The 26,338-nt window shown below is 37.9% G+C and overlaps 1 protein-coding gene across 8 annotated transcripts in view; it reads right to left on the minus strand.

Moving 5' to 3' along the window:
• The window catches only part of ROBO1 (roundabout guidance receptor 1), a 699,448-nt gene that overhangs the window by 249,799 nt on the left and 423,311 nt on the right, over positions 1-26,338 (minus strand). For all 8 annotated transcript variants that reach the window (XM_042037872.1, XM_042037877.1, XM_042037876.1 and 5 more), the window contains one exon: positions 3,121-3,447. In XM_042037872.1, coding sequence (XP_041893806.1) covers positions 3,121-3,447 — 327 coding nt within the window. The remainder of the gene's footprint in view (positions 1-3,120; positions 3,448-26,338) is intronic.

Raw genomic sequence — 26,338 nt, forward strand, 5'->3', positions numbered from 1 at the left:
AGGAAATACAGCTGCACAAATACTTTTATATAAAATAAAATAGCATTATGGAGAAGATATAACAAATCCTCAATGCTGTGAGTAGACACACGACATCTTCAAACATTCTGGAAGGGCCACAAGAGGCAGAGACTGAATACGAGACTTATTTAATTCAATTTGCTGATAATAAATGGTATTTAGGTCATGTTCAATGGTATTAATTGAGGACTAACACTATCATTACTGAGATATATATCAGTGGAAGAAAATGCAGCACCCTCTGGATTAAATGACATGCAAATGTCAGTCAAGTCACCAAAGAGAGGTTGATGACTAGAAAGTGACAAAGCACAGGGAAAACTACCTTCAGTTCTATGATTTAAGTCCCTACTCCCTTGTGGTAATCAAATCTAATGCTGTTTTGCAAGTTCTTAAAATACACAGGTATTTAAAAAGATAAAATGGCTTTTAATACAGTGCAATCTTCTGAAATCTTTGTAGCTTTGAAATCCCACTACATTTCCTTCTTTGCTACTACGGAATCTATGCACAGTGCGATTAAGGAAAATGTCCACCTAATCAAATAGGCAACAAATTCTCTTTGTGGGCAAATCTCAAAAGATGAGCATTGGAACTGCTTAAAAAGCTAAAAAATAATTGCAGGAAGGCATACAGACATGAAAATTTACTTTAATATTAACCTGAATCTAAAGTCAAATGTAAAACATCCATTGAAAATGTTATTATATGAGATGATGGAAGAAGGGTGATAAATTGCCTATCATGTTGTGAAACAAACTGGTGCAGACATGAGCTGCCTCTTCCAGGGAGAGTTAGCAGCTACACTGCAAAACATGATGCTGTTTCCTGTTTCACAAAAGGTTTTTGGGTAAAATTGCAGCATCAAAGCAAATAACGAGTACTCAATGATCTTCTGTACTTTGTGGAAAGTAGACACCAAATAAAGGCAACTTGGCTCTGTAAACATACAAAAATTAAACTGTAACATAAGGATTTCTAAACCAGCAACTGTGTATGACTAGAGGTATACAAATGTAAATGCTCTGGTGCTCAGAACAGGTGTGCTGAGAACTAATCAGAGCAGTTTGCTGATTTGCAGCAATCCGCTGTGAACCTAGCTCCAGTTTATAATGGCGATAGCATTTCCCCTATAATGCAGAGCTTTTTAATTTAACGCAAATTTATTCCAGCAGCCTTCAACTCTTTCCTTGTTCCTCACCTCTTCTGCGCTATTTAAAGTGTTTTGGTGCTATTGCACTGTCACATCACTACCTTTTCTACTAAAATAATAACCTTTACTGTTAAAATTCTTTGTCTATGGTGTCCTGGTATGCAATTAAAACTGTATGCCATAATACCTACAAATTTTATTTCCAAATATTAATTGTGATTTTCTCTTTTCCCTGACAGCACTGTTGGTGGTTATTTTTTGATACTACCCCTTCATACAAGAGCTAGTGAGATCCGCTTTGAGGTGGATTAAGAATTTACTGCTACACTATTGTTAAATGGTGTACATTTACATGCTTGTAAGAAGATACTTTTTTGTCTTGAGTGTTGGCAGAAACTCTCAAAAAACTTGTGACAATATCGGTATTTTGCATTCAGACCCTGTTGGTCAGACTCTCTAGTATAATCACATGAAAATTACTTGAGCCAGGGGTGACAAACACATTTATGTACCAGTTGAATTGCTGCATGCCACAGTGCATCAGCCATTGAAGAGTCCACCTCACGTTTCTGGGTTCTGATGAAAAGTTGTCGAAGACACAGAAACACTACGTGTATTTCACACATTGCTTCAAGGTACATCACAAACCAAAAGAATGTGAAATAAGCACAGAACATTAAAACCCATTCTAAGAACCAACATGAAGTGCTATAAATGAAATAGCAATTAGATAAAAATCAAGATCTTAGACATTAAATGCCCACTCAAAATTACACTTAACAAGATTACACTTTTACTGGATAAGCATCCTTCCAGCTACCCAGACACTGATTACTTTTATCACTAGAAGTGGTTAACGAGGAAACAGCATGATCTTAGTCATGTATATCCACTTTGTTATATGTGAAGCTTGAAATCCTTCTGGTGTAGTTATTAAAGTCCTTGGGATTGTCTTAAATATGCAAGACTAGATGGAGGGCTCAAGCAAATGCACAAATTTATAGTTTATTCTTTGGCCTTCGGTGAGACTTATGAAAATTTAACCTTTCTTCCAAAATCATACACCAAGGGTGGCACTTAACTTATCTAAGAGATAAGAGCCTCTTCAGAGCTAGTTAACAACATGAATCATTCAGTCAACAGAGATCACTGTTTTCAGAGTGACTCACCCAGTTCTGTGCTGCTCTTCAACAGGACACCAGGTGAATTGCTACACATTACAAAGGAAGCCTATAAAAGCCACTTCAAAACAGATACCTAACTTTGAATTGCAAGGTTTCCTCTCATACTTCAGTAACCCCCAAAACTGATTTTTTTTGACCTACACTTGGCCCTCCATACAAATGCTTAAACCACTTTAATGCACACTCTCTTCCTCTAAAACAAGTAGAGTTTAAAGGATACACAGGAAGAGATAAGCATTACAAAGTGATGCGAACATACTTGACTGCTCCTTCCGTTGGCCAAATACTTAAAACCAGAGAGATAATTTTGTGGGCCAGTTCCTTCAGAGAAAAAAAAAAAAAATTGTTTCTAAATCTGCCATTCTTCCTAGTGTTTATTTGTGCAACAACAATTACCCTGTTAGATCAAATCGTGGCTATCCTACCTCCTATTACACACTGTAAATTGCATGGTTATCTGGAGAGGAAAAAACATGTATAAATTGAAACTAAGTGTACAGGATGTTACAAACAGTAAGCAATCATAATTTCATGGAAGCATAAAAGTAGTGAGCACAAAATCATCTGAACTTCTCCAGTGCTATGATACATCTTCTGACTCTCCTATTTTCCTATCTCAGTATAAATAATAATTAACCGTGTAATTCCTTCATTGCTTTTAAGTCACTGCCTCAGAGGCAGCTCACACTTATTTTTATCTTCAAGTAACATCAAAGCAAGCGGCTCTTACCAAAGAGTGGGGGGGGGGGGGAATGTACTTACTTGCCACCTCCAGTGATGCATTGTGACTTACAGCTTCCCCGAGGTAATTCCTTGCCACACACACATAGACCCCTTCGTCCGGCCGGCTCTTGCGCCCGTGCACGATGCGCAGGAAAAATAAAGATCCGCTGGGCAGCAGCATCCGGTGGGAGCGCGGATCATCCTTGTCCGTTTCCACCCGCTCGCCCCCCTTGTACCACTCGATGGTGGGGGTCGGCCTTCCCTCTGCTTTGCAGTTCAGAGTGGCTGGTTCTCCTTTGGAAACAATCAAATCGGAGGGGTGTTCCACAATTCGAGGTGGGAAATCTTCCTGTCGAAGACGGGAACCTGCAAGGTAAAAATGTAAAGTTTTCTTAGGGAATCACTGCCAGGTACAGTCACGGTCTCGTAGCATAGCATTTGATAAGAGCAGCTATTAACATCCCGAAGTGTACAAAAGAAAAATGCACTTCACTGTGTGCAAGGTTCTCCCAGGTGAGTATGTTCAAAAGCATTTTTTCAACAGGGGACCTATGTTAGTGAACTGCCATATTCCTAAATCACATCAATCTTTACATGGATCTATTCATGTACATAAATTTATACATACATGCATATGCATATCTAGAATTACAAAAACTAGTCCTACAGATACTCCACAGAGATCAGACCATCTCAACCAGCAGAACTGGAACTGCTCTAATCCATAACCCAAAGCCATAGTCAACCTCATGCAGCCTTTCAAAAAGGCCATTAATTCATGCAGCGTCTACAGAGTAACTTAACATTTCTACTGCCCACAAGTTGCTTTATTTCACTACTACTACTACTTTATTTCACTCTGAAGTTCCCTGTTACGTAGTGCATAGAGGTGTAAATGCATGGAGGGCCTGAGGGCTTCTTATGCCTCCTGCATCAAGGAAAATTTTACTTTATAAAATTCTAGATATCTCCAACCTAGAAAAAACTGAGACAAGAGTATCCAGAAGAAAAGTTACAAACAAAGAAGATACTCTTCCAGACAAGCTACTCCTAAACAAGATGCTCTTCTAGAAAAGCATTCCATTTCAAAATTCAAGCTGAAAACTGGCATATCAAAAAAAAAAAAAACCAAACCAAAACCACCCAAAAACGAACAAAACAACCAAAAAAGACCAGCCAAACAAAGCAAAACCCCAACCAACAAACAATAACAGTCTTCATAGATATATAGTACAGATGAACATAACAACCAACTGGGTACTCAAGAATTCCAAACTGGGAATAAACAGCTATCAAAACTTTCAGGGTTTTAAAATGTTGACTCATATTCAAATTACTGTTTTCCTTATTTCTCTAAGCACAACTTTGCCATGGATAAAAATTAGTCTCTTGGGTCACTAATTCCTGATTATTAAAATCTCAGATGCCAAGATTCTTTATTAACATTAATAACATGGGGTTTGAACAGCTGCGGAGCACCAGAAAGAAACACAAGATCTATTCACTGCAGGTTAATAGACCATAAATTGATATGGAAACAGGGAAGGGAGACAAGAAGAGGAGTGGTCAAGGGACTTCTGTTTTAAATATATGCCAAGTATGTCCCATATATATACATATATATATTTATGTATATGAAATGAAAATATTCTAAAATGTACAATTTTCATTTTATTTCACATTTTCTTCATCTCAAGATAATTATATGTTAAACTAATCAGCTAGCACTGCCACACACTCTCAAATCTCTCACAGTATGGCCAGACTACACTGAAATACATTTGCATTCTGTATGTAGTAAAACAGGGTAGTTTTACATGAACATTACAGATCATTAAATACAAAACATTTCAAACAGCAATAAACCTACTCTTCAGGTAAGGTTTGGGTAGAGAGAACAGAGGCAAGGAGCTTCCAAACCCTTTTGCTGGCTACACACCCCTGCACAGCCCAAGTCTGCACATCGCTCCAAACCCAGATTTTAAGCAGCATCTCCAAGAGGTTTGGCACAGGCCAAACCCAGTGAAAGGAGAGCTAAGAGCACAAGTAAAGAAAATTGTGCCTACCAGCACTGGCCTTTTGCAGCAGCTAAAAAAGCCTCTAATATACTTCTGTGTTCCCAGAGAACACGTCCCAGTCACTGCAAAGCTGCATTTGTGTCCATTCATCCTGAACTTTTACACAGCTTTTGTGAAAAGCCCCTCATTCAATACTTCTGCCCTCACATTTGGGCTCGCCAATTTCAAATCCCTCTTTCCAAGGTAGAAATGCCTAGAGAGGGATTAAAAACCTTATTTTGTTTGTATTTTTACTCTCTTCCTATGTAACTCCCAAGGAAAGGCATAGAAACAAAGGATTACAGAGCTAAAATCAATTGCTCTAAGTCACTCTGGAAAAATAAAAAGCCAATTTCAATGTAAGATGTTTAAAGGCAGTTAAGAATTCGTTTAAAAACCAAAGTTTTGACATATGCTCATATGTACCATGTTTGTATTTTCACAGGCAATGCTAGCCAGCCAGCACACAATACAGTACAAGCCTCCTATTGTTTCTTCCAGCCTGGCCCAGACCACAAATAAATGAAATACCATCTTCAGACATATTGTATGCAAGCTTTCCACACTGACATTTAACTGGCTGTACATGTACTTCAAGTACTGTACAGAATGAAAGCATAAAGACTGACCTCTAAACTTTCTTGAAAACTGAGATTCAAAACACTAAGCGGGGGGGAAAAAAAAATCCTTCAGGATCATCCAGGAATACTCATATATATTTTTATCTTTGCTGGATATTACTGGAGAAGATAAATGACAGAAATGTCCACTAAATTAATGTTTTTTTTTTTTTTTAATCTTAGCATTTTATAAAGTAACATTTCTCTAGCAAATTTCATAAAACTGCTTAAATCGGGAAGGGACAAAAGTAGCATGATTAGTTGACTGGCACATAGTGAGCATTAACCACAGATTCAGTGACAACTGCCTGAGGGGTATAATGGCCTTGACAGGCAAGTTACAATCTTTCTACATATCTACACATTTTTCTTTTTCTTTTTTTAATCTTTCTTTTCTTTTAGCTAGTTATTTAAGCTGCATTTACGTTTTATTGAGAAGAAGCAGCTTCAATTATCAACATAAATCTTAGAGTGGGCACCAATCCTGTAATTTTCCTGTCAAAAATCCTTCCCAGAGGATATTTGATAAAAAAAAAAAAAAAAAAACACCTCTAGAAGCTGAGCACCTAATACATACTGGATCTGCCATTAAAAATACAACAGAGCTGCTTTTTCTTTCCCCCAAAGATGACAGCACTGGGTTATAGGAACTAACCAACTTGTGTTCTCTGCTTTTATTACAATTCAAGTATTTCATAAAAAGTCAACTGGATGCCACCAATTAAAGCATGCCATACTAATTATTTCATGCTGCTACTTAAAAGAACAATTATATGAAATCATGTTCCCAGTTTCTTGGACTGTGTCACAACACTTTTTACAAGAATTCAAACAATGACATAAACAGATGTGAAGGTTCAAAGACAACTTGCATTAAATGAATAGCAAACTCACAGAAGCTAAGATTTGCCTTTATTCCCACCTTAAAACTTCTTGTTGGTAGCATATGCAAACAAAACTTACTGAAAAACAGCGGAGAGTGTATTTAAATATGAAAGCTGCTGCTACCAGGGGTTCAAACACTGTGTACCCCTTGTGTACAAACACTTTCTCCTTCAGGGGGAAAACAAAAAAGTTTTGTGCTATTGGAACAAACTGCATCAGTCCATCTAAACCTGAGCTCATATGCATATGGAAAACCTCATTTCCCAAGATCTATATATCTAAATAGTAATTTATCATAAGTATTATAAAATACTGCGTGACAGACTGCATCCTTACCCAAATTCCTGAGGGCCAGTATAGTCTTGGCCCAAGTTCTTTTCCACTGCACAAATACAGCATTAACACTGATTTTCAAAGCACGAGAACCTTGCTCTTTTTTTCTCATTACTGAAACCCTATGTAAGATCTGAGTAACTGGCCTAATTGCTATCAAAGTTATTAGTAAAATGCTAACAAACAAAACCACAAGTTAAACAGCAGTGTTAGGTGATCCTTGCAAACGATTATACTTATTTAGAACCTAAGAGTTTCCCCAATTCCCCAGTGTTTCCTGTACTAACTTAACATATTTCAGAAACTTTTCAGGAAGTGGAGGGGAGTATCTTTGTGGTTTTATGTAAGTTGACTGGAGAGATGTTCCATAAGTCTCTCACTCTAGTGGTTAGAAATCTTTGCCTAATCCTCAGGTTAAACATATCCCCAAATAGTAAATACCTCGTTCTCCCTGTGCTGAATTATAATTATAAAGTGCCCTATAATTCAGATCTCTCCACAAACTTCTTGAAATTTTATGCCTTTGACATGCAATTGCAACCTTTTCCTTTTTTACCATCCTCTTGGATTCTGTGTTGTTGCTGCTCTTAAAAGTCACAAACCTAATTTCATCTGGTTTTCCCAAGATTTGCTCCCCCTTTTCCTTGTCTTAAATTCTAGTTTGAGTTTCTCCTTTTTGAAGATGGAAAACCCAAACCATATACACTCCAGAGGCAAGCAGACTTTGAGTACCATTTCAAGCACACACTGCAAACCAATATCACATCATGCTACAGGGCAAAAATAACTACAAGATAAATCAAAGTACTTTTCTGAAAGTGGCTTTTCCACCCCTATACCTGCAGCTAACCTAACCTACTGGGTTTGCCTTGTTGCACAGACAACAAATAATTTTCAAGGAGAAACAACAGAAGTAGGAAGATCCACTGAGATTTTGTCCCATTCATTTTCTTTCTCTCAACTTCTCCATTCTTTTAATATTCCTATGCTTTGTATACTACCCTTGTGCAGCTTCAATAAAACACCTGATTTCCTGAGCTTTGATGTCTACAAGAACATCACATATCAAAAAGCAACCATTTTGACATTTCCTTTTCAGGTGTTGCAGTCGTACCTTCATAACCAAAGATATGAAGTAATTAATAAAGACAGTGATGCTGGGCCTATTTGAATTTTCCCAAAGTAGTCAGCTGCATTGGAAGAGAAATTTCACTGTCTAATTCTACTTTGCTATAAAGCAAAAGAGTAAAAACTGCATTTAACTGATATTTCTGAAACACTGATTGGAGAATAGCACTGGTGTCACTTTGGACTGAGGAAGTAGGTCTTTGACAGAGTTTTATTTACAACAGCTGTTCATTTCTAACAACAGAGCATTAAACATATATTCTAGAAAAACAAAGTTACACTTTTTACCTAAATCCTGCCATTATTTTGCACAGTCATAACTGTGAACATTTCCAAAACTCTTTCAAAAGGATGCCACCTTTACAAACAAAAATGTTCACCTGCAAGTGAGAGAGTATTCGCACACTAAGGAGGAAAAGGCATAGTTGGAATGTAACAGCACTGTCACATCAGCTGATTAATGCCTATCCAGGACTACAGGATTATTGAAATGCATTTCAAGACATGGTAAATGGTTCCAAATACTGATCTGGGAATAGGTCCAGCTCTTTTCAACAGATATCATAAAATGTGACAAGCAAGGCTCTGACTTTGGATCAGGAGAACCTGCAATTTCCCTACATCTTCCCAATGAAGAGAAATGCCCCATTTCTTTTGCTGAGAACACAGAGGAAAAGAGGTGAGCAAGATGTAACTGAAAAGAAAAGCCCTGAACACTACCTGATCACTCCCACCAGGAAACCACACTGATGTTCCCTGAAAAAGAAGTTGTTCTTATCTCAGTTTACATCAATATGTCAAGGAATCCTTTTGTTTCCCTCCCTTAATCGCTACTGAAATTTCTGTTCCTAATAATAGATGAAATTATTAAAATATTTTCCTTTTAATTATTTCTTCCACTAAGGGATATTTTGGGGTAAAGCAAGTTGTACTTTAAATATGAAATCTGATTACAAAATGTGGGCCATGGTTTTTAAAATAAATTTGTAGACACCCACAAAATGTTTTTCCTGCTTAAAAAGACAGCAACAAAAAACACTTCAAGGTTAAGACACCATGAATTACAATTGCATTTCTGTCATAGCTACCACACTATCAGGAGATGTCAGAAACCAATAATTTACTGTACACTTTTGGCTGGAAAAAAACCCAGGGTAATGACAGAGCGCCTGGAGTTTTAAGCCACGTCTGTCTGTCTCTTTGAAATAAGAGATTAAACGGGAGCTGTACTAAAAATGCCTCAAATCCAGACTGATCTCGTGCCTGGCTCTTACACTGAGAGATGTAACCCAAACACTGGAAGCTAGAGACATTCAATTTGCACAATATTCATGACCTGGTCAACTGAACAGGAGCTAGTTGCAGTATTGTAGCAATAGGCTAAATAAACAAAGACAAAAGATAATTTTTTAAGAAGTTTATATATCATTGGTGTAAATGGTTTGTTTCTGTTCCTTATTCTGCAGTAATTCTGGACATATGTGATTACGTCAGAAAAAGCCATAAGTGTCAAGGCAAAAAGTCTTCTGGAAAGAGGTATATTATCTTAGAGTTATTTAAATACTGTGCCTGGTGGGAATGGGGAAAAAAACCTGGCAAATACGGCATTGCTCAGATATTAACACTGAGTCTCCATTTTAGTTCCTAAAGACATATTTCCCAGGGGATGCTAAGAGAGACTTGCTCTCTGAAATAATCACTTTTAACAAAGGAGCCCGAAGTGGCAACAGTAAGAGTCATGCTTCAGTTTCTTAATCCAAAATTAAATTCAACTCTTCCAAATTGCTCTCGAACAAACCACTTACTTTCAAGAGACTCAGCTTTACACTCAATCTTTGTTACACAAACACATGCTACTGGTTTGTGCAGCAGTTAGCATAAATAAGTCCTGACCTGGTTATTCATTAAATCAACTAGAATATAAATTTAAAATAATAATATTTATATTGTGTCATGTAAGAGGCTGACATTTACATAAAGCCCCAGGCAATAGTTAATGTTCCCAGGGTAAGAAACTGGTCAGTTTTATTTTTTCTTTCCCTCAGTTTTGTTTTCTGGTATGGTATTTATCTCTTCTGACTTTGGTGGATGCTGGAATAGTCTGAGATATCAGTATCTAGAGCAGTGACTTTTGAAACTAAAACTCCCTCAATAAAAACAACAACCCACACCAAACTGCTAAGTTGGGAATAGTATTTTCCCTTAAGGGAAACGTTAATGAAATTACAGAAATACCTTCATTAATAATGCAGAATTAACTATGACCCAGTGAGCAACTCCACTATATTCAAAAACAAAAACAAGCACAATGGTAATAAAGCCTATTTCATTACCCCTTTTGTCTTTGAAAGGGCTGGAGTGATGCTGGGAGATATTTTCCACACTGGGATGACACTGAGAAGTACATTGCAGCAAGACTGAGAATGGCTGAGCTGTATGTGAAGGCAAGCTGGTCTCTGGAGATTTGGATGTGACAAGCTGGCAATGACCACACCAAACTGCAGGATGAGTGAGGCAGCAAGGTCAGGCAGGTACACAAAGAGCATGACACTGTGGGAGCTGCACAGGCCCTGCAATGGCTCTCAAGAGTGTAAGGGAAAAGAAGTGGCAAAGGATTATGGAAAGGATGCAAATGTTAAGTAGAGCTGAAGTAAAGAGACACTGGAAGACCACTAGGGAAACAGATACTTGAACTATATTAAAGTAATAGGATTTGATGATAATTGAATAATTCTGTGGACAACAGAGCTAGAAAGATACTGAAAATGACCACTGGTTAAACAGAGGACTGGGGACACAGTGGGAAGATCTGAGACAGCTCAGAGCAATCACTTCTGCCCTGTCCTCCTCCTTCCCTGGCAGATGGCATTCCCTACAAAGGCAGGACTGACAGCTCTGGTCTGCTGTCAGCAGCTTGAGAAGAGACGAGAGAGTAAATGGGAAAGTGCAGGGACTGAGGCTGGCGTGAGTTACATAAGAATTGCCAGTCCCAGGGCTTGGTTTTCTATTGAGCAGGGAGGGAGGGAGGATTAGGAAACAAAGAAGAGGCAGTCAGGCTCTCCTCTATCTTCAATCCTTGTCCTTGATCATGTTCCACCCCAGACTAGAAGAGTATCTTGTTGGCTGTGAGTCACTGGTTTGCCATTTGGGACAGGAAAACAGAACTTGAGGAAAAACAATGAGAGTGCACCAAACCAAAGGAGGACTCGTAGCTGCACTGAAGGAGCCAAACGAACTTCCAATTGAATAACAATGCCTACAACTCAAAATTATGTAGATACATTATATAAACAATTATTACATTAATATAGTTATATGTTTTACATAGTATATATTTTCTTCGTATTGTGTTGATAAATCAGATTTCAGACATACTGATGCAGAAATTTTTTACTTCACCTGTAGGTTTGTCCGTAATCAGTGTCAAAGATTTCACCTATTTGTGGCATGATTACAGCATATTAGGCTATTTTATTCCAAAACTTAACCTATATGGACAAACAAAACACAAAATATCCTTTTGGATGATCATACTCATCCAAAAAAAAAAGATCTAAAGATATATGTGGTTTGGGGGTTACTCTTTTCTAAAGTCATACAGTCACAAAAACTCAATGCTTTCTCTTTGTTGTATTTCAGATGAGTTGCCCCCACATTCTTCCAGACTTTTCAAAGTCACCTCCTACCATCCTTCGAAACTAATTTCCACTTCCAGATACAGTGTGAGATTGAATCTGATATTGATCAACTGCATGTTCAAATGTCTGAGATGCTGAGAGAAGGGAAAAAGGATCCTCATTTCTCCAGGGCTATTGGGAAGCCAGAGAAACAGCAATTCTCAATAAGACCAGGGGTTTTCTCTTCTCAGCAACATTCCTAAACTCTGAGACAGCACAAGTATTGTAACACCCCAGCCAACAGCACTCCTAGGCTGTGCCTGGGCCCATTTTGCTACATCTCATACAACTGATACTGCCTTTTTTTTTCTTGTTCCCAAACTGGATTTAAAGAGAAATAATGATTCAAAACACCTGTCCAAAATCACACTTTTTAAGATGATTGTAAATCTGTTTCAGATGCAAGGGTGAATGAATGAATGAAACATGAAAACTGCCCTCATGAATCCTAATGTTAGGTATTTACAGGAGATGTATGCCAGCTGAGAAGTAAGTTTGAATTTTAATATTCAGTGATTAATTAATTTAGAAATTATTAATGAGGAAACAAAAAGAATTATAATTAAGCAGTTCAGTTTCCCTATTCTTAATATTATTTTAATGGCCTAAAAATTTGAATTAAAACAGCTTTCTTTCACTCTATTTAATACATTTGACTTTTTGCATGACATTAAGTTTGGACAATTAAAAAAGTCCAGATATTTTGAATTACAAGTTGTTACTGATGTAACAACATTGGTATGTTTGAGTTGCAAAAGCAAGGATGGAAGTTTACATCCAAATTAAAAAAAAATTTTCAATGAGTTGTGTACAATTACATAAAATGTACAGATCACTATAAATTAGAACTATTTTATCATAGTTTAAAAAATTTAAATCAAATAACCCCTTACTGAAAACTTGTCTATCCCTACCCTTTTTTTAATACATACTTTTATTCAAATATAAAGCTAAGGAAATAAGCATGAAAAGCACGGAAGATAGCATGCTTTCAGAGAAAAGCAATAAATACCTCCTCCCAAGTTACTCTGCATAGCAATCAACATGATATTCACTGAAGGATGACTGAAGATATTTTTCTATTCCTACTTTTCCCAAATACAAAGATTTGTCAAAACAGCAAAATTTGACCACTTCTATCCATCAATACCATCAAAATAATATTTTGCCGAGAAAAAGTGTGAAGTTTTCCCTTTGACTGTGATTGAATTTCTTGTCCCTCAAAAGGCCAGAAAATCACACAATCACAGAATCTTTTGGGTTGGGAAAGACCTCTGAGATCATCAAGTCCAACTTAGGACCGACCTCCACCTTGTCAACCAGACCACGGCACTGCACGTAGTCTTTTGTTGAAGACCTCCTGGGTTGGTGACTCCACCACCTCCCTGGGCAGCCCATTCCAATGTTTAACAGCCCTTTCAGTGAAGAAATTCCTCCTAAAGTCCAGCCTGAACCTACGTGGGTGCAGCTTGAAACTGTCCTCTTGTCCTGTCAATTGTAACCTGGGAGAAGAGACTGACCCCCACCTGGCTACAACCTCCTGTCAGGGAGTTCTACAGATGGATAAGGTCTCCCCTGAGCTGCTTCTCTCCAGGCTGAACACCCCCAGCTCCCTCAGCTGCTCCCCATCAGACTTGGGCACCAGGCCCTTCCCTGAAGCTTTGCTGCCCTTCTCTGGACTCATGCCAGCACATCAGTTTCTTTGTCTTGAGAGGCCCAAAACTGAACACAGCACTCAAGGTGCGACCTCACCGATGCTGAGTACAAGGGGAGTCCACTGGGTTTGGTTTTTGTTCCTTCAAAAGGTTTCTTTGGTTCCAAAATCAAACCTGACATCTTCCACATGGCTGTTTCTTTTACCACTGTTCCCACTTACACCTTTGCATAAAGCATCACTTTGCAATGCTCAGTTGAATCCAGCTGCAGGTGGATGGCATCACACGCAGAAAGCCACATCCCAGGACTTCCTTAAATGTACAAAAGTATGGGCCCAGAAGACTATCATGCACCGAGTTTTCTTCTCTGATGGATGAAGAACCACTACTATCTACAAGTCTGAATTCCTACCCCACAGCAGGACTGCTGAAAACCTGGTGAAAAATCATCAAAAAAGTCATCCAATGTCTCTGCCACCCTTTTCTCTTTCCGGCTGGATTTTAGTTCTGCTTGTGTGAAAATTGTACAGCCACCTGAATACACCACAGTGGCTGAAAACAGGGCGTCTATATTAAATTGACACACAAAAAAAATGCATATTTATCAAGTTGTTTTGGATGAAAGAAATGGGAAAAAGAATTATTACCAGATTATTTTCCTGAATATTCATAGTGAATTCTTCAGAAAACTTGTGGCTAATAGCCTAGGTGTTCAGCCTAGTATATTTAAAGTATATATGCCTGAAGTATATTTAAACATGTAAAGCAAAGCTTTTGAGATGTTCTATATGATAAGCATACTCAAGGAAGATATTTAAGTAACACCAGTTTTCAGCAAGTTATTGACTTTTTCAAGACAAAGTAGTGAGCCACAATTTAAGGGATAGTTGTCTGAAGTAATTTATACTTTAAAGAAAACAAAATATTTGAAATGGCCTTTTAAAGGATTAGTAACAAATCCCTAGAGGAATGCAGCCCACCTCAGTCAATTTTCACCCTTAAAAGCAAATTCTGACATATCCAGAACATTAATGAAGACAATGTTTATGCCTTACATAGCAAGCTAAGTGTGAGAACTCTACAGATAAACAAAAATGCTGTTGAATGTCTACTGAAGCTCAGAATGGAATGCAAAAAAAAGTTGAAAAACGGCAGTAGCTTATGGTTGTTGATAAGATTTAGGGAAATGAAGAACATTATTAACAGTAGGAGAAAAAGTTAAAAATCAAATTATTTGATTAAGTTTAAAAAGTCAGGGGTCTATTTCCCATTATTTTAATTATTTTATAATTATTTTTTAATAGCTCACTCAACGATTAGCTTTTGAATAACTATTATAAGGGGTTCCGGTGAAAGGATCAGAGAGAAACACAGATCAATATTCAGTGGTCATAAATGGAAAAAGGAAGGAGAAGGGAGAGGTAAGAGAAAAATAGTGCTACACAACCATGAGGCTGAGTCAAAAGCACAGAGGAATACTCAAGCATGGAAAAAGACACAGACCTCAAGAGTTCTGTCGATCTGTGCAAGAAAGATTAAAAAAAACCCAGTAAGTGAAATGAGAAGAATGGAGCTGTATGATATGAGAGCATTTTAATGCATAATGTAACATCACCACAAGCAAGCAGGCAGAGGTTTGTGTGGTTTACACATATAAATGCAAATGCTGACAAAGCCTTCAAAATTATTAAGGAGAATAGCTGTTTGAAAACAAGGGAAAAGAATAATTACTTTTATTATTACTTCTAGCAGCAATCCCTGTGACAGGGGTGAGGGTTCAACCAGCAAAAAATAGGTCATTGCCAGAAATGAATAAACCTTAGAGGAATCTGTGTGCCCAGAAATGTTATCTTTCTTTTTTTTCAACTTTATCAATAGTTCTGGTAGAAGAGATTACTACTCTGCATAAGGCTTGTTTCACTAGTTAAGATATCCCCACACAGGGAGGCAAGTGGAAAAACAGTAGCAGCCACCTATAAAAACAGGCAGCTAGATTAAAAGAATTCAACTAAGTATGCTCCATCAGCTGAGGAAAGCTATCACTCTCCATTCTGCAAGACTATAAGGTATGATTATATTTTGGAGTTTCCCTTCTATAAAATTAAACTGTATTTTACAAGGATGTAGAAATGCTGATTAAAAAAAAAAAAAGCTACTTGTATTTATTCATATAAAGAAACAAATTTTATCTTGTGTACAAGTATCTCTGCTTGGGATTATGGTAATACTTCTAGTATGCAGGAAGCTACCTGTTCACTAAATTTGTAATAAACTGGAGAGGAGAACGCAAAGTGGACTACTTTTAATTACCACCTCCATGCCCTGCTTCTGTCTCTCCTTTCTCCTATGGTTAGTTACTCCATGTAGGATTTGGTCAGTGCTTCCTGAGAGGTGGAAGCTGGCTGGGACCTTTACTGCCAGCATGTAATATAAATATCACTACAAACTGACACTGTTCAAGCAGCTACATCCATCTCTGCTACCGCCCTGTCCAGCATGGCTGGGCAGGTGGGTACAAGGAACCAGAGGATTTGTTTGTTTTTATCCTTGCAAAGCACTATCCAAGGTTTTAAGTATTCTTTTTTTTTTTTGCAACAGGGTTTTCAAGGCTAAACTACTTTTTCTTTCTGTACCATGATTATAATTACAGCATAGTTTCCAAATGTTAAAAAGCAACCAGTATACAGACTTTTCCACTTTGTGTAAAGAGCTATTTGAAACAAAACCCTAAATTAAGGCTTCCTGAAAGCTGAAAGTCTTCAGTGGGACTAATTAGACAGAACCACTAGGCCTTGAGGCTCACAGCTGCTCACCAGTACCCTCTGCAAAGACTGAGAATTAAACACATGGTTAGGGGTTTAAATTGATTAACGGGCATCAGTTGTTCCTCCTCTACAGGTAAAACCCTAATATCAATCTTTTTATTTTCTAATATACCATTATGTGACTAATTAGTAGGCATTATGGCACATCTATCAGTTTAAATGAATTTTTAATGACAATTAATCTTCCCTCTTTTAAAATTCTTATTTTAAATAAATGGGCAATTCTCCCCTAGTGTTTTGATTAAAAACAAAAGCTAAGCAGTGCTAAAAAAAAAGTCAATTAAAAATGAATGGATCTTTTTGTGAGAGACTGTACTGCAAATTGTCAGTCTTCTATGTGTTACACGGGAATTCTACTCTTAATTTGTTCTATAATTTTGTGGTTGCTGCAAGTATTTATAAGCTGATATATCTGCATTAGGAACACCACACTGGAATAGCTGCAGGACTTTACAAACAGAAGTGAATTATAAGTAGTCAAGATACACAGGACACAAGATTAGACAGTATTTGATTCTTCACGAGGACAGTGGTAAACCACTCACTATCAAGACTATCAGGTAGGAAACACCGGGGAAGGGCTTGGAAATCTTTATTTCCATCAACTGCATCAATCTGCCAACACAGCACACCATGATCACTGAGAAACACTATCAAGAGAGCAACTGGGTTAATTAATCAACTTTGAAAATAATGATCTAACAAAAAATAAATGAAGAAGAAACCAGTGCATAAGACTTAGAAGAAGGGAAGAAAAAGGTCTCTAAAATACATCAGCCCAAATCCCGTATTTTATCATTGGGTTTCAAGGATAGTTCAAAGCTCTCACAAAAGATTGTGTGCCACTCAACCCCATGTTCTTCTTTCAGCTCGAGAGTGATGTGGTGAAAAGCCACTCCATGTCCTCTCATGATAATGCCCCTAAGGGGAACCACTGTATGCAAACACCAGGTGCATGGCCTTGGCAGTATGTTTTTTTTAAGTGTCTATATATAAAAATAAAATAATTTAGATTTTCTACTAGGTACATGTAATGCCTACAGAGTGCAGAGGAAAGACAAAATGACTCATTATAAAACATATATATTTTTTTAACATTCTAAGCAGAAAATTATGCAGAATTAGCCTGCTTGGTGTGAAACTGCCTAACCAAGCCAAAATCAAATCTCTCGTTTCTTCATGCCTTGCCACTTTAGTAATGGTAAATTAGTCACTTCCTTCCATCTGGAATGAGCAGTCCACAGACTTCAGGTGTCTTTGGGGTGTTTAAGCCCTTTCCTTCAAACCCAGACAAGAATACTTATTCCCAAGAAGGATTTGAGAAAGGTGATGGGGGGCTGTTTGTATCAACCATTACAGAAGTCCAGCAAATAGAGAAATTTCTGCACTAAGGGTATTAATCAATTTTACCCAAAGCAATCAAAACACCAATTTTAGAAGAAAGCAGTTGTGCCTTTTTACAAAACCCAGTCTGGTAGGTCTGAGGCAGTTACAGAATGTGCTAGTGGATAGAATGTCCTCAAGACCATAAGAATAATAGCAGGCATGTGGGGAACGTGAAGCTCAAAGGCAGCCTGGGCTGCAGTGACCATGAAATTGTGGAGTCTGAGATCCTTGGGGCAGTAAGGAGGGTGAGAAGTGTGCTCACTACCCTGGACTTCAGGAGAGCAGAGGGTATCTTCAAGGATCTCCTTGGCAGAGTGCCAGGGGATAGAGCCCTGGTGGGAAGAGGGGCCCAAGAGAGCTGGAAGACGCTCAAGGACTGCCTCCTCCAGGCTCAAGAACAATGCACCCCTACAAAGAAAGTCAGGGAAGATTGCCAGGAGGTCTCCATGGTGAACAAGGAGCTCCCAGACAAACACAGACAGGTAGCTTAGTGAGGGTGGAAGCAGGGATCATTAGGAAAGTTAAAGCACTGGCAGAAGCAAATCTGGCCCAGGACACCAACAGTAACAAAAAAAAAACCTTTTAAGGTGTATCAGCAATAAAAGAAAGACTAGGAAAAATGTTGAGTCCCCTCAGGAGGAATATGGGACACCTGGCTACCCAGGACATGGAGAAGGCTGAGGAACTCAACAACCTTTTTTTCCCCAGTCTTCACCTGCAAGTTTTCCAGCCACAGTGACTAAATTGCAGAAGGTGAAAGCAGGGACTGGGAGAATGAAGTACCACCCACTGTAGAAGACCAGGTCTGAGAATGTCAAAGAAACCTGAAGGTGCACAAGTCCACGGGACCTGATGAGATACATCCTTGGGTCCTAAGGGAACTGGTGGATGATGCGGCTAAGCCACTATATTTGAGAATACAGCAGTCTACTGAAGCTCCCACTGACTAGAAAAGGGGAAACAACCCTCGTTTTTGAAAAGGGAAATAGGGGAGAACCAGGGAAACTCAGGCCAGTCAGTATCATGTCAGTGCCTGGCAAGATCATGGAGCAGATCCTCCTGGAAACTATGCTAAGGTACAGGGAGAATAAGGAGGTGATTGGTGACAACCAACATGGCTTCACTAATGGCAAATCATTCCTGACAAATTTGGTGACTTTCTACAGTGGGGTTTACAGCACTGATGGGCAAGGAAAGGACAAGAGATGTCATCTTCCTGACTTGTGCAAAGCATTTTACAGTGTGCCACGTGAGATCCTTGTCTCCGAGCTGGAGAGCCATGGATTTGACAGATAGACCTCTTGGTGGATAAGGAATGGTCTGGATGGTCACAATCAAGAGCTGCAGTCAATGTTTAAATGCCCAGATTGAAAGTAGTGACCAGTGATGTTCCTCAGGGGTCTGACTGCTGTTTAAAATCTTTGTTGGTGACACAGACAGTAGAATTGATATGTACCCATAAATCCAACTTTATAACTAAACACAAACTTAATCACTACTTTAAAGCAAAGCAACAGATCCCAATAATGTCTTCCATCCTAGTTTAAGTAAATGTCTTTAATGTTTAAAAGCAAAAGGAATGCTCATATAAACACATAGCACTACGCCATAGTAGAGATCATCCCTGACCTTGAAAAAAGCCTTTCTTCGTATACTTCAGGAGGAAAAAAAGGACCATTTTCCTGTTAATGCTGTCATAAAGCCCACAGTGAATTACTAAAAATCATTACTTTTATGCTAAAAGCTCTCACAATGACAAGAATGAATTAGCAGGGGATGGCAAGTAAAAAGACAAGTAATGCTTAAGAGGCCATCTCCACAAAACACTGCTGGGAATGCAAATGTCTAAAGCTTTGCGCGCTTATTAATATTGCTCATTGTAGTCCCCTCTCTTTGCAACAATTTACCTGCTCTCCTTTGCTAATGTACAATCTCCTTCCCCCCCACACCCATTAGGAAGACTCCCTTCCTTATAAATATCTGTCACTCACCCCACAGCATGCTGGCTCTCCACTGACACAGAACTCTGCTAATAATGCTATTAATAACTACTGGTGAAAAAAAACCTGCAGGGGTAGACAAAATTGTAGTGGCAAATAATGCATTGTTTCCAGCGTAGATAAGACAGTACCCTACTAGGGACAATAAGCCAGAGGAACTGAAGTTTAAGTCCTGGAAAAAGGAATCTACTCCTAAGAATTATTTCATGTGAGGGGGAGAAGGAAAAGACAAATTCCAGCAACTGAATACAGGACCTGTTCAAAATTTGAAGTAATTAGTATCCTTCCTCCACTGAGTATTACAAAACCAAACTTCTGTAAGAAATTCTGCGAAGAAGCCTGTACATGTTCACCAGAAACTACTATTGAATAGTAATCCATACAACTTAAGAGATTTCTATAAATCATAAAAGGTAAACATTACTAAAGTAAAACATAACCTAGTGACAGTAAAGCTTTTTTCCTCCAAGTAAATATGTTTTTAAGTTGATGCTTCAATCAGAATATGATAGATGGCATTATAATTAGGTATTGTTTTCAGGATGAAAGATGTCTTCACACAGCTGAAAAAAGAACAGACATTCACAACAGGGAATCTTTTAAAAAAAAAACCCTAAAATTTCCTTTATACACTTTCCATTTCTATTTTTAAGGTCAACAAATTGCTGCATTCACTTATCTGCAAAAAAGATTTTTATTCATTACACCAAAGCTTTATACTTTAAAAACCCACATTTTTTCTTGTCCTCCCCAAAAGCACTCCCAAAACAATTGTTATAGGACCTTCTCAGTTCTGTAGAACCAAATGCAGAGAGAGATCAGACCCATACATTTTTTTCATACCAATGTCCAAAATATAATGTCTGCTTAAACAAACAAGGGGAAAAGACGTAAGATGGAGCTACAAAGACATCTATTATGTCTTCATATTGCTCCTGTCATCATGCCCAGTAGCTAATTTTAGTGCCATAGATGAGTGAATTTAGCACAGTAGCTTTCCAAATCTAGCAGGATGAAGAAATCCCATGAACTGTCGGCAGGAACAGCAGGTCAACCAATTCTCTGGGACAGGAGAACAAGAACCCAGGGATAGTGTAACACTGTCATGAGGAAGATCAGTACAGGAACCCCAGAAAGAATTTATAATTTGGTTGTTTGCCTGTGATCCTTGAAGAAACTCGATGGAAACAAACAACAGCCATTTTCAAGTAATTTACTGCAAATAACATTCATAGGGTTAGAACAGACTTGTGGAATAGAGTTGTGCACAGTACTAATAAATACTTGTTATCCTTGTATTTTTGTTAAGAAACAAGTACAGTCTTGCAGAACTTGTCAGCAGATGAACTTAGATTTCTCATTACCATTAAATTACATGGGTCAGGTGGCTCATTTCAATCGAACAAGTACCTACAACATCACTATTACAGACTTCCTAACTTAAAGACTCAGATTGTCTAATATTAACCCAAGTTAAACATTATAAAAGAATCACACAACAGCCAAACACATGAAACTTGTTCATAATGAACAATTAAACCCGAAGTCATTACCTGAGAGAAGCTGTCTCCCCTTCCCATAACCTCCAGCACTCACAATGGCATCATCACCTCACTGCCACTGAGCATAGCTGCCATAGGTTGGACCTTTATCTAACTTGCTTTTCTTCTGCTTTACCCCCCACCCCTTTTTTTTTTTTTTTTTAAATAAAACTCCTCAGATAAATTCACAATAGAACTATTCTCCTGTCTTTATTCTCCTACCTTGACCAAGTCCTCCTTTGCAAAGCACAAATTTTGCTTGGACTTGACTCAAGTTTCAGCAAAAAGAAGTGATCATTATTGCTCTGGAGACTGATCTTCTATTACTTTCATTTCATAGATATTGGTAAATGGCTCAGTGAACCACAAACAAAAGCACCACCATGCTTCAGCACATCCTCTTTACACAAGTATACATTTTAATAAAAATGTATTTAAATATCCCTCTAAATCATCACCGTTAATTACATAATTTGCTTAGAGCTTTAAGGTGTTTCTGCCAGCCACAAATGGCAAGACTGAGCAGTGTTGGTTACTACTGGAACCATATCAACCTACGTGTGCTCTCCTCCTCTCCCACATCCTTACTCTCAACTAGAATAATTTTTGAAGAAATGGATATTCCAACTCCCACTGGCCAAAATAGGTCTTTCTGCCACTGAACAGAAGCATTTCAGAAGACACACTATTAAATCTGGTTAATGCACCATCAGTCAGTTGTAAAAACTTTTATCTACATACATCAAATAGTTTCCAAAAGAACAAAACAATTTAAAAGAATTATCTGCAAAATTAGCTATTCATGTTTTATTTCTGTCCAGATTGCCCTACAGCTTCTATAGTGTGACATAACTTGCCAACATATCATACAATACTGGAGGATCAACAGAGAAATTTACTGGATGTACAAAAGGAAAGGGAAGTTGAGGGAAATTCCAGTGTGAATCACCACTGAGGATCCTTGGGAGGGGAAGGGGAACAGAAGGGTAAAGAGGAACAGAAATAGTTTCTCCTATAAAGAATGCTTTTCAATTGAAAACTAAACCAGAGTTGGAAAGAGTGGCAGTGGATTCCTCAGACAGATGGTGTCAATAGATCTGTCGATTAGTCACTTTGGCAGCAACAGTATGGTGATGGGGCTCACAAAAAGCCACTTAAAAACTCCATATAAACAAAAGAGAAGTACATGAAGAAGTTAATTCAACTTTCCAGTATGAGACATTGTTTCCCACATATCGCATAAAACCAGCTACTGTTCGTTCCAGTTCGCAGTTTCTGCTGCAGTTTTACAGACTCTGGTAGATGTGGACTCAAAGTAAATCCCCATGTGAGGCAGTTGGGCTTCCCAGATGAAAAGCTCAGACCTGAGGGCTTTCCTAAGTCCTTCTGCACCTTTGTTTTTGTGTAGGAACTCACAATACGCAGTGTTCTTTCCTCAGTGATGTGACGCTTCAAATCGGAAGTCATGGTGGCCAGTGCTTCTCCCTCTGATACTGAAGGATGTTTAGTTCCTACTAATGTGATCCCAGAATCATTTAAGTTGAAAAAGACCTTTAAGAACATCGAGTCCAGCTAGCACTGCCAAGTCCACCACTAAACTATGTCCCTAAGTGCCACATCTACACATCTTTTAAATACCTCCAGGGATGGCAAGTCCACCACCTCCCCAGACAGCCTGTTCTGCCCTTTCTGTGAAAAATTTTTCCTAGTAGCCAATCTAAACCTTCTCTGTCCCAGTTTGAGGCCATTTCACCTTGTCCTATCTTTTGTGACCTGAGGGAAGAGACCCACTCCCTAAATAAAAAAAATTAAAATAAAAAAAAATTAGAATTACAGTATTACTATTGTAAAAAAAAAATATTTTCATGTAACATGGTAGGTTAAAAATAGCTAAATCTGACAAAATAGCTAAATCCATTAGGAACAAATTAAACTTTGTATTACAAATTCAGCTTTGAATTATGCATTAGCTATTAATTGGCATCCATCTGTTTCAGTTCAACAAGTATATCTTACTCTATCAGAAATTAAATATACTTTAAAAATACATATTCTTAGGATTACTCTCTTCCTCTCTGTTGGTTCGCTGATTAAAATAAGCTGTAGCAATAATGTTAAACAGTCCTTTTGGTGGCAAGGAACTCAAAGATGCATTTTTAATTCTCAGAAATATTTAGAACATTCAGGAAGTCAGAGTCCATCCCACTGCCCTACTTTATCCCTCCAATAAGAAATTTAACTGAGAGAAGCAGTAGTTGAATCCTGGTTTGGTTTTTTTAAGCAGAGGCAGATGTTTAACACACATCACCCATCCTCAGAGAGGACAGACATCTAGTTCCAACAATCTCGGTTGCCAGGCATGTAGAAAGGAATGCCTAAGTCAAACAAAGACAAGGTCAGTCTTATCACAGGTGATGCCTATGGTCAGAAAACTTCTTGGAAAATGATCAAGAACTAAGAGCCGAAGAAGTATAATTTAATTACCCGCAACAAAGCATTCCACCTGCCTAGCACAAAATCTGAGTCATGCAGTTGCTGCTTTAATTAAAGAAGATTCATTGGTTTTAACTCTGCCTGCACTAGCATGGCAAATGTATCTTCAAGAACATCTTCCCTCTCTTTGCTACTGTGCTAGAAGGGAAAGCTCCTCTGAAAGAATCCACAGGGCACACTTGAAGACAGGCCATAGCTCCTGGAGGTGAGCACAGAGTCACACTCAGGCTAAGGAAGGCTGCAAGACCTTAGTCTGCTTGTAAGATCTAAGTCTGACCAAACAACAGATACTCATGGAGAAAACACAGTATGTAAAGTAGCGGTGACATAGGTCTCCAAAAGTCCTTTCTGCCACTCTCTGTCACTGAAGTCCATCTTTGGTCTTTTCTTGAAGTTGGATCCCGACCTGCAAGCCCCACATGAGGCTATTCTTAGAGAATCAGTCTGATAATGGGGAACCATCATCACCTTTACAGTGTTTTTCATTAAAACTAATTATAAGGGGTTTATATAGTCATGTACCGGATTTGTTTGCATTTACATAGGATGTTAATCCAAGAAAGGTAAAAAACACTTTCTATATTTTAAGACTATCACTATAAACAATTTGTGAAATACTACACTGCTACTTTCATCAATCATCTTACAAAACTTAATTCCAGGCTTTGTGTGTCTTTTGAAGCCAACTATGTTTATCTGAAAAATAATTTGGTTTCTACTGAACCACAACCTGAAAGAGACACACACACACACACACAAAAGGCAGCTGCTGGCATTTCCTGCTGTTTATACTAAAGGTAAAAGCAACACTGCTCTGTAACCAGTGTTATGCTAAATTGCAATTCATTCAGTTTTATGCTGTTGGACATGCACTTCCTCTAGGGAAAGGGAAGGAATATGAGCAGCGTGGCCTTAAGTCCACACAGCAGAATCAAGCCAGGTAGAGCAGTAAGAGAAGAGGATGTGGATGCAGGGGGAAGAGCGGCATTTCCTGAGCAAACTGCAGCATTACCATAGCAATGCTCCAATTAGTGTCTCAAACAGATGTAGAAGGAATCAAACAAAAAATGCTTAGCAATGTGGATGGGAGGGACAATGAAGTGCTTGCCATTATATATATATTTTTAAATGGCATCTTCTATTCGAAGGGAAGAGAAATTTCATTTCATAAACAACATTCTCCTCTCTGAAATGTCCCGAAATTGTAGCAAGCTGTTTAAATATACATATTCAAGCTACACCTTTTTTTTTCTAAATAAACATAAGCTTCATTATTTTAATAATACTCTTCTTTTTTTCTTTAAGGCTGAATATTTTCTCAGAGAAAACATTCCCCCCCCTCTAGCATGCCTAAACCTGTGTTTGTAATGAAGGAGACAAGCAGTAGTAGAGGATTAAAGGCTTGTCTAAAAGGAGTTGCTGAGAATTGTCAAAACTATTGGCTATTCATGAGAAGGATAAATGTGCTAGGGTAAAAAAAAAAGAATGACAACAGACTTATTTGTATGCCGTGCAAGGATGAATCTATTTCACACTAAATAACGGGGTATCATGAACATAAAATATGGCAGTTTGTGATCTGGAAGAACAAGTACAACCTCACACCTATCTCAGAGAAAAGAATTTGAAGCAAGACAAAGATTTTGGAAGTAAAACATAGAAACTTTTACCTCAGGACAATGGATTTGCATTCAGGATTCAAGGATCCAATAAATAACCTAGCTCCACAGCTAGAACACTAGTGCACCAAAGAAGTAAGAAATATAATTGCCTATTATCTTTAAGAAACATTCCTTATAATATAGTAAGCTCTGCTACTTGAATGTATTACAAACAATATATTTGTATGCTCAGGAAATACCAAAATAAACCAGCAAAATTTATTTCCTTTCTACAAAAGCCTTTAGATAAAAGACAACAGGTGAAGAAAGCTGCCCAAGACAAAGTCATGAGCATCTGCATTCACCAATCAAAAAAAATCCATATAACAGAGGGAAAGCTGAAACTTACAAAGGACTCGAAACAGGCAATAGACCAATAACTGGCTATTTATGTACCTGCTAAAAAATACTAGAAAGCTTCAGCTATCTACCCTGAAATATCTTGGACCTGAAAACTCATACTAGATTAGTCATGTTAGCAATTCCCAAGACCAGCTCTCTCTCAATTCTGACACACACTGAAATATGAGTGCATCAAAACAAACTGCCATATGGAGCCTCTGACTTGACTGTTCTAACAAGTACTTAATGATTTTTGCATGATTTTATTTATCAAAATTACAAACTGAACTTTGAAGTCTATTCCCATGACAAATTGTTTTCATTTCATAGAAAGCAAGGAAGGAGAGAAAGATCTTATCTTTAGAAACTAATATAATTCCTGCTTACCAGGTTTACTCCTTAAGACTGTGCAGAGTGAAAAAGTAAGATGAAAAAATATAATCAAAATAGTTAAGATTTTATCACTGTGGTGAGGGTATGTTAATACAGTGAGAGGAAATATATTACTAAATATAACCTAGAGAATTCTTGTCTTCTTGCTGCTCTTGAAATTGAAAAATGCTCTTTTATAATTATGTTGAGAAATGTGTAATTTTGTAGACTTCAATCACAAATATTGTAGTAAAAGTTACATGATTAATACCAACACATTCC

This window comes from Corvus kubaryi, unplaced genomic scaffold, assembly GCF_017639235.1.
Source record: "Corvus kubaryi isolate FWS band 111438036 unplaced genomic scaffold, C.kubaryi_AGA036_p1.0 37391, whole genome shotgun sequence".
Lineage (NCBI taxonomy): Eukaryota > Metazoa > Chordata > Aves > Passeriformes > Corvidae > Corvus > Corvus kubaryi.